General features: G+C 43.1%; 1 protein-coding gene across 2 annotated transcripts in view; it reads left to right on the top strand.

Annotated features, from left to right (window-relative positions):
* Positions 1-16408, top strand: part of LOC124711298 (calcium/calmodulin-dependent protein kinase kinase 1) — a 1501168-nt gene that overhangs the window by 1448885 nt on the left and 35875 nt on the right. For both annotated transcript variants that reach the window (XM_047241302.1, XM_047241303.1), the window contains one exon: positions 13469-13579. In XM_047241302.1, coding sequence (XP_047097258.1) covers positions 13469-13579 — 111 coding nt within the window. The remainder of the gene's footprint in view (positions 1-13468; positions 13580-16408) is intronic.

The raw sequence follows: 16408 nt of genomic DNA, 5'->3' as shown, positions 1-16408 counted from the left end.
GTATGGAGCGGTGTAGAGACCGAGGAGGAGAGTACATTGAAGGAGATAAAATGAAATTGAAAATAATTGTAAATAAATGTTTTTTCCAGCATCAGTCCGGTTTTTTTCTAGCCGCACCTCGTATAGTCTCGTTCCGACGGTCACTTAACCTTACTTCCACTAGTTTTGATTCGTCAAACGAGCAGTAATGCTCTCTTAAACGACTTTTTATTAAGTAGGAAATAGAATTCCTTTAAGCACTGATTTAGAGGATTTATTTTCTTTCTTAGTATATGCCTTCAGCAGTTGCACACGTTAAAGGAACTTCACACCGAACGTCACGAAATTACTTTTGAACACATAATACTGTAGCAGTATGATTTCAGCAGCAATAGAGGAACGTAAATAAGAGCTACGATTTTACAAGCAAAGTTAGGCGTGATTTACGGCTCTAGCATTTAATAAGACTTGCTGCAAGTAATAAAAGTTTCAGCGTAGCTTTAGAACCCTAAAAGCATTCTTGGGTACCGCAACAAGAAGTATACACTGCTACACTGGAAGTTTGCATGTTACCTTCAGCTGATACTGTGACCGTATAGAAAGGATAGAAAATAGTTCACGAAGATGGGACGTTAATACCGTTGGGAGCGTTACAGCCTTTTACAGCCTAGATGCTGATAATTGTGAAACAGCAATTACCCAACTTACGTTCCTAAAAGAGCAAGAACTTCCATGATTATGATGTCTTGCAAATTTCTTTCGAATTCATAGCATCGCACTTTCTGTGAAAAATGTAAAAAAAGAAACATATTTACGACTTACCGGTTTCTTATCGATGTTTTTCTAGTGAGATTTGACAGTTGCTAAGTGGAATCTTGTAAACTGTGAGCGTTCGTTAATTAGTAACAGATATGCCATTAACCCCAAAGCAGCGATTCTATACTAACAAACACGTTTGCTTTACGGGTGTTCGAAGTTGATGAATCATCGATTTCAACGAAGATATCTAAACAGTGATGACCGATAATAACCGATCTTAAAATGTTGATTTTGCTTCCAGTTTAGGTTCAGTTAGGAACTGGCTTATAGATCAACACATCACTTACAAATGATACAGTATTCGTTAACGAGTAACTACAGCACTAATAATTATTACATATACTTTCCTATTTACTTTAACCCGAAGAAGTATGGTGAAGATTTTGTTGAACTACTTGTATGTTAGGATCATCTAGACCCAAGTTAAAAGTAAAATAAACTCTTTTATGGAATATTTCGTCGTTTCATCAACGAACATGTACATATTAAAAACTTAAATACACGGTATTGATTCACCACAGTAATTCTTATTTTTTAGTTCGTTATGAGCTGGCTTTCGGGCCTACTCAGATAACTTAAGACTTAATAGATAGGCTACATAACTTCAGTGAGGGTTAGTAAGGGTATAAAGATTGTTTTTCCAAAAATATTTGATCTTTTACAACTATATACCTATACAAAAACACAAATATAATAAAACTCAGTAATAAGCTATAAACAGAAAAATATTACATCACTTTATACTCAGAGATTAAAATTATGTGAATGTATAAGCCAAAAACGTTGTACAAGTCAGTACTGTCATAGACTGCTGTGTTATATATACAAAATAAATGGTGAATGTGATGAATAGGTCGCATAAGTGCGGGGGGGAGGAGGGGGGAGGAAGGCAAAGGGGAGAAAGAAGCAAGAAGCGTGTAGAATGTGCTTGTGAAACAATATAATGATGAGAAAGCTTATTAACTGGCTGCTGATACTTTAGTAAAGGTGAACGATGAAACTCTGTTTCGTCATTAAGGGTTAGATCAAGATTCTTTGATTGGTATTTATTAATAGCCAGAATTTCGTGTAAAGCTAGTTTTCTGCTTTTAGTTCTTCTATGGAGAACATCACATGTAATTAACAACAGACATTCATTCAGGGCATGTTCAGAAAACTTGGAATATTTCTTTCAGTCTCCAACTCCTTTTATGCACAGCCGTCTAATAGTTGCATCTGACTGACTGACATATGATTTGCTGCACAGATTACAGGGTACCATATAAATTTCACTCAGTTGTAAGTGATGGAATATTTTCTTTACTGTCGAACGGAATGTGGGCAATAGTATTCCCAGTCAAATGAAACCGTATTGTTCCAGAGAACTTTTCAAGTCTCTAGTGTAGACTGAAGCGACGATTGAAAATTTGTACCATGGTTGGGATTCGAACCCGGGTCTCCTAATCAGTAGGCATATATGTGCTAACCACAACGCCACCCTTTTCGAGTTTAGGAGGAATACCAAGTGAGATGAAGAGTGAATGGGAATTTCGACTGAAGAGGGAGGCATGCTACAGTAGTGGAAAATTGGAAACTTGTGGTAAGTTCCTATGGGAGTGCTGAGTTCATCGGTCCCTAGGCTTACACACTACTTCACCTAACTTAAACTTAGACAACATACACGCACACACACATACACACGAACACGCACACACACACACACACACACACACACACACACACACACACACACGACAAACACACACTCATGCACGAGGGAGGACTCGGAACCTCCGGCGGGAGGGAGCCGAGCGAACCGTGGCAAGGCGCCTGAGACCACGCGGCTACAGCACACGGCCCAGCCTGCTGCAGTTGTCCGTGAAGTTGCAGAACCAGTCTGCCAGGGTGTCGTAGCGGTTGGCGCATCTTCCCAGTGAACAGGAGATCCAGGATCATATCCCGGACAAGGTACAAATTTTCATTCGTCGCTACAGTCTGCATACACTCAGTATTCCGAGTATGAAAAGCTGGAGCATATTTTCTGGATGTTAGTTTGCTGATTTTAGGGGCAGTCAAATGAAAAGGAGACAGATGGGAAAAAGTAACTTACGCTTTCATTATTTCAGAAGAAAGCTTAATAATTGTTAATACACTCCTGGAAATGGAAAAAAGAACACATTGACACCGGTGTGTCAGACCCACCATACTTGCTCCGGACACTGCGAGAGGGCTGTACAAGCAATGATCACACGCACGGCACAGCGGACACACCAGGAACCGCGGTGTTGGCCGTCGAATGGCGCTAGCTGCGCAGCATTTGTGCACCGCCGCCGTCAGTGTCAGCCAGTTTGCCGTGGCATACGGAGCTCCATCGCAGTCTTTAACACTGGTAGCATGCCGCGACAGCGTGGACGTGAACCGTATGTGCAGTTGACGGACTTTGAGCGAGGGCGTATAGTGGGCATGCGGGAGGCCGGGTGGACGTACCGCCGAATTGCTCAACACGTGGGGCGTGAGGTCTCCACAGTACATCGATGTTGTCGCCAGTGGTCGGCGGAAGGTGCACGTGCCCGTCGACCTGGGACCGGACCGCAGCGACGCACGGATGTACGCCAAGACCGTAGGATCCTACGCAGTGCCGTAGGGGACCGCACCGCCACTTCCCAGCAAATTAGGGACACTGTTGCTCCTGGGGTATCGGCGAGGACCATTCGCAACCGTCTCCATGAAGCTGGGCTACGGTCCCGCACACCGTTAGGCCGTCTTCCGCTCACGCCCCAACATCGTGCAGCCTGCCTCCAGTGGTGTCGCGACAGGCGTGAATGGAGGGACGAATGGAGACGTGTCGTCTTCAGCGATGAGAGTCGCTTCTGCCTTGGTGCCAATGATGGTCGTATGCGTGTTTGGCGCCGTGCAGGTGAGCGCCACAATCAGGACTGCATACGACCGAGGCACACAGGGCCAACACCCGGCATCGTGGTGTGGGGAGCGATCTCCTACACTGGCCGTACACCACTGGTGATCGTCGAGGGGACACTGAATAGTGCACGGTACATCGAAACCGTCATCGAACCCATCGTTCTACCATTCCCAGACCGGCAAGGGAACTTGCTGTTCCTACAGGACAATGCACGTCCGCATGTATCCCGTGCCACCCAACGTGCTCTAGAAGGTGTAAGTCAACTACCCTGGCCAGCAAGATCTCCGGATCTGTCCCCCATTGAGCATGTTTGGGACTGGATGAAGCGTCGTCTCACGCGGTCTGCACGTCCAGCACGAACGCTGGTCCAACTGAGGCGCCAGGTGGAAATGGCGTGGCAAGCCGTTCCACAGGACTACATCCAGCATCTCTACGATCGTCTCCATGGGAGAATAGCAGCCTGCATTGCTGCGAAAGGTGGATATACACTGTACTAGTGCCGACATTGTGCATGCTCTGTTGCCTGTGTCTATGTGCCTGTGGTTCTGTCAGTGTGATCATGTGATGTATCTGACCCCAGGAATGTGTCAATAAAGTTTTCCCTTCCTGGGACAATGAATTCACGGTGTTCTTATTTCAATTTCCAGGAGTGTACATATACTCCACTTACCAGACGAGACGGTCAATGCCTTCATGGAAAAATGTTTCGTGCAACCCACGGAATCAAGATTGTATCCAGGCGTGTGCATGTCTTCGTCCAAAGACGTGTCCACGCCTGGATACAGCCATGATTGCGTCTTCCTCCGAAGGAAATCGACCGCCACGAATGTATTTCTTCAGGGCTCGAAAAACATGGAAATCGTATGGGATGAGAACAGGACTGTACGGAGGATGTGTAACGGCTTCGCAACGAAACATGCGAAGCATAGTCGAAACAACCTTGGCAACATGTTTGCCGGCAAGCCACAATACACTGATGAGCCAAAACCTTATGAACACCCGGTGGCGTGTAAGCAGAACAGACACGGTCGGGGTATCACCTTAGCAAAGATATGGACTGCAAATTGGAAAATCCATTGCGATAATTTGACAAAGGGAGGATTATTATTACGCAGAAGCTGTGAAAGGGTACCTCGAAAACGGCGAAGCTAATCGAATGTTCACGTGCTGCTGAAGCGAGTACCTATGGAAAGCTAAATTGTTGAACGTCCACGAGTCTTTATAGAACGTGGGGCTCAGAGAGGCTTTTCTGCTTTGTAAAGTAGAACAGATGGGGATCAACAGCATCTCTGTCGAAAGAGCACAGTGCTGGAGCACGCGCGCACATCTTTCATTGTACATTGTTGAACAGCGAGCACTGCAGTTCACGTGTTGATCCAACTACATCATCAATTGCGATTGCAGTGGGTACGGAACCAAGGGGGATTCGACCGTCGATCAATGGAAACGGTGTATCACGTTTTTGCTAGGAGTCAGTATTGGCATAGACTGCTATCTTACCCATAAAAAACTCAATGGTGAATGTGATGAACAGGCCGAAAAAGTGCGGGAAGTGGGGGTGAGGCGGAGGAATGAGGGCAAAGGGGAGAAAGAAGTGTGTAGAATGCCTAATGGTTGTTTCCACAAAGGCCGTCATAGAGGTGAACGGCGGCTCACAACATACAGCGCGCCTCGGACGCAGGCTTATGGAAGCGGTGATATGCTGCATTTGCATGGGACCTGCGGTAGGAATCGAAGACATGCTGACAACGGCGAACCAGTTGGAATCTTTTCATGCTTGATGTCTTCCCCGATGGCGACGTCATCTTTCAGCAGTATATTTGTCCGCGTTTGTGGGCGATAACCGTGCTACAGTGGTTAGAGGAACGTTATACGAGGGGCGTTTGAAAAGTCCGCGCAAAAATAAAAACTGCTTACATGTTTGGAGTAAGCCATTTTTATTTTTCGACATAGTCTCCTTTTAGACTTATACACTTCCTCCAACGTTGTTCTAATTTGTTGATCCCTTCCAAATAATAGGAACTGTCCAAGTCTGCAAAATACCTATCAGTTGCTGCAATCACTTCCTTGTCTGAATAAAATCTTTGTCCTGCAATCCATTTCCTCAATTTGGGGAACAAATAGCAGTCCGAGGGCACCAAATCTGGAGAGCAGAGGGGATGTGAAACGAGCTGGAATCCTATCTCCGTTAATTTTGTGATCACAACAGCTGAGAACTGTGCTGGTGCATTGTCGTGATGGAAAATTACTTTTTTTGCGGTCCAATCGCCGGTGTTTTTCTTGCAGCTCGATTTTCAGATGGTCCAAAAGTGATGAATAATATTCACCGGTAATAGTTTTACCCTTTCCCAGATAGTCGATGAGAATTATCCCTTGCGAATGCCAAAACACAGTCGCCATAACCTTTCCGGTCGAAAGAATGGTCCTCGCCCTTTTTTCGTGCAGATTCATTGGTAACCCATTGTTTAGATTGTTCTTTGGTCTCTGGAGTATAGTGGTGTATCCATGTTTCATCCACAGTGACGAAACGACGCTTAAGGTCCTGCGTATTCACCCTGAATAGTTGCAAACCATCCTTGCAACACTTCACACAATTCCATTTTTGATCAAGCGTGAGCAATCGCGGAACCCATCCTGTGTATAGCTTTCTCATGTCCAAATGTTTATGCAAAATATCATGTACCCGTTTATTCGAGATGCGTACAGCACTAGCAATCTCACGCACCTTAACTCGTCTGTCATCCATCAACATATCATGGATTTTATCAATGATTTCTGGAGTCGTAACGTCCACAGGGCGTCCAGAATGTTCAGCATTACTTGTGCCCATATGGCCACTCCGAAAATTTGAAACTACTTATAAACTGTTCTAATCAAAGGTGCAGAGTCGCCGTAATGTTTATCAAGCTTCTCTTTAGTCTCCTGAGGCGTTTTGCCTTTCATAAAGTAGTGTTTAATCACCACACGAAATTCTTTTTCGTCCATTTTTTGACAATCACTCGACTTTCTTGATTCACGCGAATGCCAAACACAAAGAAATAGACCAATATAGCTGAAACTTGGTTTCCGTTCTTTGCAAAGATACTACTAACTAACCATGACCTCGATACTCGCCGGCGGTGCCAGCTGTCGAACACTGCACAGACTTTTCAAACGACCCTCGTAGTGAACTCACGTTGATGTTTCGGCGACCACATTCGCCTGTTGTGAATCCTTTGAAACACTTGTGGGTCGCTATAAGGCGCCGGCACCGCGTGCGCATATAGCGGCCCGTTGTTGTTGTTGTTGTTGTGGTGGTGGTCTTCAGCTGAATCTGCTTAGTGTATTGATCTCTTGGTCTCCCTCTACGATTTTTACCCTCCACGGTGCCCTCCAGTACCAAATTATTTATTTATTTAAGCGAATGACATTACCTGTGCGTAGATAGCTAACGCCACACACCTCCACAAACCTACCAACAAATTATCGACTCCCTGATATGCAGAAGCAGTGATGTATTTTGCCGGAAACTAGAAAGCTACCGCTACAGTGGGTTTGGATGCACCTGACATTTCTTGTCAGCGAAATATTAGCGAACAAACTTTATGTACACAATTGTGACCACCAGGTCTGAAAGGGTTAAGCTGATTACTAACTCTTTGGCCCATCAGCGTATGTCGCATGGCGGAGTATATCTTGTACCACCGCTAGTCATTCCCTTCCCTGTTTCATTCGAAAATGGAGCGAAGGAAAAACGACTGTCTACATGCTTCTATATGAGCTGTTGTTTCTCTTGTCACAGTACCCTCAAACTTCAAACGTAATGTAATAAACCAGTTGTCTACTCCATTTGCCTTGCTGCAAATGAAAAATGGTCCATGCAACGAAACTAGGATTGAATGCAGAATGTTTTCTGATTTCACATTATCACAAATACATTCACAAAGAAACATGACTCTGCTAAAAAGGCATTTGTTGCGGCATAACAGTGAGAGCCTGTTTCTCGTTCATGAACTGTGTAGTTATACTGCGAAACGTTCTATGAATTGTGCTGTTCGTCTACGATAGAAATATACCAGATTATGTATCCATTAGGCAAACGTCATGTGAAGGTCCACATCGTCCGCCTTGGTTGTTGCGGAGTCAGTGCGGCAGACTGTTAGCCGAAGGGGCTTGGGTTCGATTTCCGGTCGGGTTGGAGCTTTGCCTCCGCTCTGGAACTAGGTGTTGTGTTGTCCTTTATCTTCGTACCATCATCAGCGATTTCTGCGCATCAGCTTCTCGATTTCCAAGACATGGTCGATTGTGGTCGGACAAATTAGGAACAAGCGAGGCACTACCGACGCCAAGTTTTGATCGCTCAAACATCTTAATAATTGTGACTGAATATTGTCTACGTATCTTAGATTGAATAAGAAACTGTTTCTTCAAAATCGATCAAAAAGTCTGCTACAGACGTGTCATTTCACACCGCAAGACGAAAAAAGCGGCACAGTTCAGGTGCAGCAGCACGAACATGTCCTTAGCAATGTTTTGAGCAGTGGAAAAAATTAATTTGGAGGTTTCTGGGGTGAAATGGATAATACTCTTAAGATAGCCATGATTTAATGAGCATAATCTATAACTACGCTAATTGGCAGCATCAGTACTAAACATTTACTAGCGGTAGGGAGTGACGCGTCTGTAAGTAAACACTGCTTCATCATTGCTGAAAGCTGACTGATTTTGGTAAAGCTTGTTACATCGAAACACAGGCGCTGTCTTTCCTATCAGCGACCAGCTTTATTGTGTTGAGCACATGCAATCTCTTCTCTTTGTCGAAAGAGTTTTCGCTATTAGGTTTACTTTACCCAAAAGGCAGGTATAATGTGGAGCCAGGAACGCTAGTTACTATACAAGAGTTGGCTCACGTTCAAGCGAAACCTCCTTTGTACGATGAAATCAAGAATACTGACGAGCACGTCAGTAAGTATCAGTAATAAAAGATGAGCAGAAATTTAAAGAAATTCACAGACACTGAACTGTTTAAAATAATAACAGTTTGTTCATCATAGTCAGAAGTTCAATAAATATAGTGAGCCGCGCGGGATTAGCCGAGCATTCTGAGGCGCTGCAGTCATGGACTGTGCGGCTGGTCCCGGCGGAGGTTCGAGTCCTCCCTCGGGCATAGGTGTATGTGTTTGTTCTTAGGATAATTTAGGTTAAATTGTGTGTAAGCTTAGGGACTATCGATGACCTTAGCAGTTAAGTCCCGTAAGATTTCACCCACATTTGAACATTTGAATAAATAAAGTGAACAGGAAGCTGATTCAGTATTTATGCAAACAAATGTGTTAAATATTCTGATAATAACAAAGGAATCCCACCGTCAGCTGACTGCAAGCATTACCGATAAAAGTTCCAAGTTAAGCTGCTTCCCCAAACAGTTACGTTGTATATCAGGCTCTCTACTTCACACGAAACTAAGTCAAGGTCCATCACTGGCAGTATGTGCTGACACATGACCTACTCTATTCTGCTGTATTACTCCAAGTGTCGCAGTATTCTACAAACATTAGAGTTCTGACTGACGACAAACTATTCACACTATTAATTCAGCAACAGCTCCACAAAAATCAGTGGCACCACGGATAGTACAGATTTCTGTGTCCAGCACTAACGCTATGCTGAAAAGTATTCAGAGTCCGGACTGACCTGACGAATTCTGTCCGCACGATAACTTGCGGCTAACTTGCCACGCGTATGTCGCAAACGTCGTTTTTAATTCAGCCTGGAGGGTAATGATTTCCTACGACAGCCCGCCATTTCTTTTCCTAGTTTCATCTTCGTGGCTCAGTGATATCCAATAATGGCTCTCCATGTTTTCCTACAGCAAAAGTAACTTTTTTATTTAGCGGGCCGATCTTTAACAGTGAAGCTTCCTCAGAAGCGCTCTGACGATTTCAGTAAACGTATGATTCTCGGTCCCTTTGCAACTTCATAGTTTTGAAGTTACGTTAAAATAACGAAACCATTTACGACAAAAATAAGAAATATTTTACTGAGAAATTTATGTCACAAACCATGTTAACTATAGCAAGTACATACATGAGTTGTTATTAATGTTTACTCTGCTTTCCGTTGAGGCGTACAAATTTACCGTACAATAAATAGTACACCTGATAATTGCTAATTAGTGCACCATTCACCCCGAACGGATAAAACGCTTTGACGATGATTAAAATAAATCATTTATATAAAATAAACATGTCACACTGTATGATTCGGTTAATTTTTCCGCTCAGTATTTAATTTGCTCGTAATTGACAAATTAAGTATACAAGTATTGCTTTCATACTACAATTTAATTTTCGGGTAGATATCGTCTACAGGTGCCACCAGCTTGTTGCATTGCTTTTTCCCTTTTCAACTAGGCCTCGTACATTTATGTAAAAAATAAATACAATAGTAAAAATTAATTAAAATTATATGAATCACATTTTTAAAGTCATTGTACGAAGTGTGGGTTACTCGTGAAATACAACGGCATGCTGAAAAGTAATTTCTTATCTACATCTACATATACATGGATACTCTGAAAATCACATTTCAGTGCCTGGCAGAGGGTTCATCGAACCACCTTCACAATTCTCTATTATTCCAATCTCGTATAGGGCGCGGAAAGAATGAACACCTACTTCTTTCCGTAAGAGTTTTAATGATTTCCAGCCCAAATCCTGTATCATTACTGTGACACTCTCTCCCATATTTCTCGATAATATAAAACGTGCTGCCTTTCTTTGAACATTTTCGATGTACTCCGTCAGTCCTATCTGGTAAGGATCCCACACCGCGCACAGTATTCTAAAAGAAAATTTAAAGCTTTTTAAATAAAACAAGCGTTATTAACTTCCTACATCTTTATTCTTCGTGTCTACGTGCTTATTTCTCAATTGATCACCCTGGAGACGAACATATTTTTCCCAAGGAGAGATGAGTTTGTTGAGACCACTACTGTAGAACTTTATTTTATTTTTCCTCGCGGAGCCACAACCTCACCTCTGCTTGCACCACTTCATCACTAGCCCAGTGAAGTCCTCGAAAGCGTTGCGTACATTTTGGAATCAGATGAAAATCAGATGTGGCCGAGCGATTCTAGGAGCTACAGTGTGGAACTGCGCGACCGCTACGGTCGCAGGTTCGAAACCTGCCTCGGGCATGGATGTGTGTGATGTCCTTAGGTTGGTTAGGTTTAAGTAGTTCTAAGTTCTAGGGGACTGATGACCTCAGAAGTTAAGTCTCATAGTGCTCAGAGCCATTTGAAGCATTTGAACCAAAATCGGATGGTGCCAAGTGGGGACTGCATGAAGGATAATCGAGGACAGCAATGTCAAAGTGTCGGGTTGTTGCAGATGTTGCAGAGCTTGTGTGTGTTCTGGTATTGCTATTCTGAAGGATAGGGTGCTCCATTCGAAAATCACACGCTGTTTCACACGCACCGACTGTTACGTTACACACCGCTATGTTACACTCTACAATTCAGAGCTCTCTAGCGGCAGAGGACTGTAAATATGTAGACATGAAGAATAAAGAAGCAATATCGTAAAAAGTATGTAGGCATCGTACTTTACTGAGCCAGTTTTAAGGCGTACTATATTTTCCTGTAGCATGAACGATCAATGAGTTTTCTTCGTTTATTGTGCCTGTTGCAGCCTTAACGTGCGCTACAATGTGTATCAGACTCGTCACGCCATTGTAAACTCCGATGTCCGCGACATACCTACATGGTCGTTCTATCATGGCGAGACGCCGACTCGTGACTAACGAAATCATCGTCCCGTTCACCTCCTCAGACACGATGCCGCCCTGTCTTTCTGAAGCTGAGTCGTGTGTTACAAGGAAACGTAACCGACTTGCCGTCGCGCTCGAATATTTGGGCCATAATTATAATAATAGGCTGTTATGACCTTCTGAAAGCACAGCCTTTGCGCCGACTGCTTGTTACTTCACTGCCGCCGCGTATTGCGCGAAGTTCTGTATTCCGGCCGCGCGGTCTGAGTTTCCTTCCCCCCCCCCCCCCTCCCCCCCTCCGTCGGAGGTTCAAGTCCTCCCTCGGGCATAGGTGTGTGTGTTATCCTTAGCGTAAGTTAGCTTAAGTTGGATTAAGTGGTGTGTAAGCCTAGGGACCGATGACCTGAGCAGTTTGGTCCCATAGAAACTTCCACAAATTTCCAACTGTACTGTGGAGTGAGTGAGAGGATTGTGAAAGAGCTACTGTTTTGACATTAGTAACATACTTTGCTCATTGTGTCGAAGTGTTCCGGTTCATAACCCCTTAAGCTCCACACTTTGCTTTGAACGATTTTGTGTTGCGATTCTCAAATTCAAGGTAAATGAATGAAAGGAATTAGCGTAGCGGCATTTAATTATTAAGATCGCTGGTGTGCATTAATTTCCTTAGCTTTTAAAGACGGCACGGCTGAAATGAAGTACATTTGCAGGAGATGCACTACTTTTCAACTCGATTGGCATTATTAAAGTGTAAATGGAAATTCATTAAAGTCCTTTCATGATAATTCTACAGTTACTTAGGTTTATTAATTTTGATTTTGAGGCGTAGTTATAGCTGCAGAATATCAACACTAGAAAGCAGTTAAAATAGTGTTGAACATATTCGTGCGCGAGGTTGACGTTATGTACTGTTACTACTATTTTTCACTTAGACTAATGTATGCTCTCCAACAAGACTTGAGAACACGTCAGGCTATCGTGATCCCTTCCTCGCTTCTCCATCTTCAACTTCAGCATCCCGCGAATATGAGGTCTCTGGCATTTAGTGACTCCACTGAACAGTACTTCACGCTCGGGCATTAGGCGGTTTAAGAGGGGCGGAACGAGTAACAAACAACCTGTGAGCGCGAAAGTTTAAATGCCATTCTCTCAGCTCATAACTTCGTACTGTCAGAATTATGGTCCAAATTTTCGCTCGCGATCGACTGCTACGGCTGATGTCTAACAAGTGTACCTTTTTAATTCTTAGAAGTTGACGTCAAGTTGGTCATGTTCGCTTGTTAGACGTGAACTTACAAGGTGGGAACGCAGCCGCGATAGTTCATTAGTGATGTGAGTACCTGTTTCTTTGAGAGTCCTAAAAAAATTAAAAAAGGCCAAGTACGACTAGGTCTCACACTCTGAGGGTTCCTGACAGACTTAATTGTGTATAGACAGTTTATCCATCCCGGGAATCGAAAATTACGACGATTTTTTCCTGTTATCGACATTCATAGGGGCAAGATAACGGTTCCTAGAATTCCAATACTTTTGAGAATGTTTTAATTGTAAGTAATTGTGATATTATTAAAATCAACAATTTTCTAATATTTTTCTTTATGTCTTCCTTTACTTCTACCGTTAAATCCTGCTTCTTCCAAATTTCAGGGTTGTAGATCGACGAGAAGTTTTGGAGCATCAAAATACGTGATTTAAATAGGGGTATCTTTTGATTACATTGACTTTGAAGCTTCAGTTTTTTACACCGCTAAGGAACCGTAGACCTTAGTACGTGACGCAAATTTTAAGCTGATACGTTTATCCTTTCATGAGGAAACAGGGTTTGTAACAGTCGGACAGACAGACAGACGGGCAAAAACTGACGCTATAATAGTGCCGCTTTTACCGACTGAGTTACGGAATCCTCGAAAAGTCACAGAATTCGCCAGCCATCTTCGTAAAGCTATGTTCCCGTGTCCTGCTTGCTGTTCTCCTGAGTGTGTGGTGTTTTCTGACGACAGATTGTTGTTTTTGTTTGCACAGTGTTCGAGTTGCTGGAGCGCGGAGAGGTGCTGCCTGTGCCCACGGAGAACCCACTCGCCGAGGCGGAGGCGTGGCGCTGCTTCCGGGACGTCGTGCTCGGCGTGGAATACCGTGAGTACACAGTCAGCTCTGCCCTCGCTGCTGCTCCTGCCCGTGGAACACTTACCCAGCATAAAGCGCCTACCCACTGACCTACATCTCGTGAAGCAGACTGGGCGAGCGTGCGTTGCAAGGTTGTTTAAAAGCGCTTACAAAGTAATTGATCGATACATATTATAAAAACTGACGTACGTATTTATGTATGTACGTTGCACATTTGCTGCTAAATCACTGGACCGATAAAAACAACACCTGGTTCACATATCACTTATTCTCTGGAATGAACCACTGTGTGGGTTGGGAGTACGGCTGAAAATGCTATGTAGCCCACGGCGCGCGAATGCCCATGGTTCAGTCATCCAGTATTTGGAAACGAGATCACTTAGTGACTTGCAACGGACTTTACACAAAACTTCGAACCTATGCAAAACATTTCCTCGCCGACAACCCTCACAAAAATGTTTGTCGCTTACTTCGTTTTCGCTACCGCGTGATAATGGTGGTAATGCCACCCCACCCCCCACCCCCCACCAACCCTTGTGGTTGGGACAGCGCCTTAGGGAAGGTGCAGTTTTACAGCTTAAGCCTCCACACAACTCCTGTCTCCCATAACTTGTAAGCTACAGCTAGCGAGTCTGCAAAAGATCATATCGACAGGTTACCTCAGTACGCAAAATAATTCGACAAGTTGTAAGTAGGCTGTTTGCTATGCAAGTAGGCTGTTTATGTTTTTATATTGGTAACATCACGTAGCGCTCTGTATGAAAATCACTGACTGTGCTGTGTGCAGTCTGTGGCTGGTTTGCAGTGTTGGAATATTTGTTATTGTAGTGTTGGGCAGTTGGATGTGAACAGCGCGTAGCTTTGCGCAGTTGGAGGTGAGCCGCCAGCAATGGTGGATGTGGTGAGGGAGATGGCGGAGTTTTGAGAGCGGATGATTTGCGCTTGTGTACATCAGAAAGAGTAAATTTGTAAGACTGGATATCATGAACTGATATGTGTGCTACGACTTTTGAACACTATTAAGGTAAGTACATTGTTTGTTCTCTATCAAAATCTTTCATTTGCTAAGTATACCTGTCAGTAGTTAGTGCCTTCACTAGTTTGAATCTTTTATTTCGCTGGCAGTATTGGCGCTCGCTGTATTGCAGTAGTTCGAGTAACGAAGATTTTTGTGAGGTAACTGATTCATGAAAGGTATAGGTTATTGTTAGTCAGGGCCATTCTTTTGTAGCGATTATTGAAAGTCAGATTGCGTTGCGTTAAAAATATTGTGTGTCAGTTTAGTGATGATCAGAATAAGTAAAGAGAGAAATGTCTGAGTACGTTCAGTTTAGTTCATCTGTTTGAAAATCAAATAATGTAAGAAGCTTATCAGCACAGCAATTCATTAATTTTTCTAAGGGGACGTTTCAAAGTGAAGTGTTTATTACAGTACTACAATATTACAGTACTACAAATGATTCAAATGGCCTTGAGCAGTATGGGACTTAACATCGGAGGTTATCAGTCCCCTAGAACTTAGAACTACTTAAACCTAACTAACCTAAGGACATCACACACATCCATGCCCGAGGAGAATTCGAACCTGCGACCGTAGCGGTCGCGCGGCTCCGCACTGAAGCGCCTAGAACCACTCGGCCACCGCAGCCGGCTACAGTACTACAAACGCAATGGTTGCAACATTACACTGAGATGGCAATATGGAGTGAACGATTTATTTTCACCACGCCAGTCTCATACATCTTTCTTTCCTTTCTCTTTTTGTCATGTTACAGTTAACTTCTTCTGCCGAGACACAGAAGGGTTTACGCACTTTCACTTCACAAAGACGCTAATACAATTGCAGTTGCGACAGACTCGTGAAACAGTCTACTACTAATCAGACAACTGCGGAGAAGTAAGGTCAGCAGCTCACAAAAAGCTCACGCTCGATATTAAAATAAAAGTGTGGTTGATTCATATACTTTTTCATAAAACCATACTAACTTCACCGGATCTTAGAGAATTACATTATTTCATTAAAAACTGTAGTGTATCGCAGTAGATAATAAAATGTCGGTTGTTAGCTACGTGACAAAACACTCTCCATTTTGCATGCCATCATTTACCAAAAATTCATTTCGATATCTCGAACCGATTATCTGATATGAGGGATGCTATGAATATTTCACTTCCACTTCAGAGCGTTCCTTCACACGATCGGAATTGAGTGCAATACATACATTTTCTCAACACTCGCGATAGATATAGATCTCGTCTCAAATTTAAAGAAAAAATCGGTATGTCAGCTCCATTTCGTATACAGCTATGTATTATCTGACATGCACCAAACGCCATATGTAACGGTCGCTATTATCCTTGCAAAGTATTCGAATCTGGCTCAGTGCCTTACTAAATACAGAAACATTACACTAACTATAACCGTTAATGTTCATCTACATCTACATCTACATTTATACTCCACAAGCCACCCAACGGTGTGTGGTGGAGGACACTTTGACACTTTACGTGCCACTGTCACGAAAAAAAAATTGTCGGTATATATATATATATATATATATATATATATATATATATATATATATATATATATATATATATATATATATATATATAGTGATAACTTCAGGTCCAAAGGCCATGCGTCTAAAGGTAATGAAATGATTTAAAAAAATATCTATCTTGATGTTAGTTGCCGTTGCAACCGACTTACTGACTTGTGATGAAGTTACATGCAATACTTCAGAACAACCATGCAAAATTAGTCGCAAACAAAACATCTAGTGAAAGAGAGAAAATTAAATCTCAGCTAACCTATTGTCTTGCCGGGAAGTTCCG

Source organism: Schistocerca piceifrons, chromosome 8, assembly GCF_021461385.2.
Source record: "Schistocerca piceifrons isolate TAMUIC-IGC-003096 chromosome 8, iqSchPice1.1, whole genome shotgun sequence".
Classification (NCBI taxonomy): Eukaryota; Metazoa; Arthropoda; class Insecta; order Orthoptera; family Acrididae; genus Schistocerca; species Schistocerca piceifrons.
Note: the sequence above shows the minus strand (reverse complement) of the source record. Positions and strands in the feature narration are given on the sequence as shown.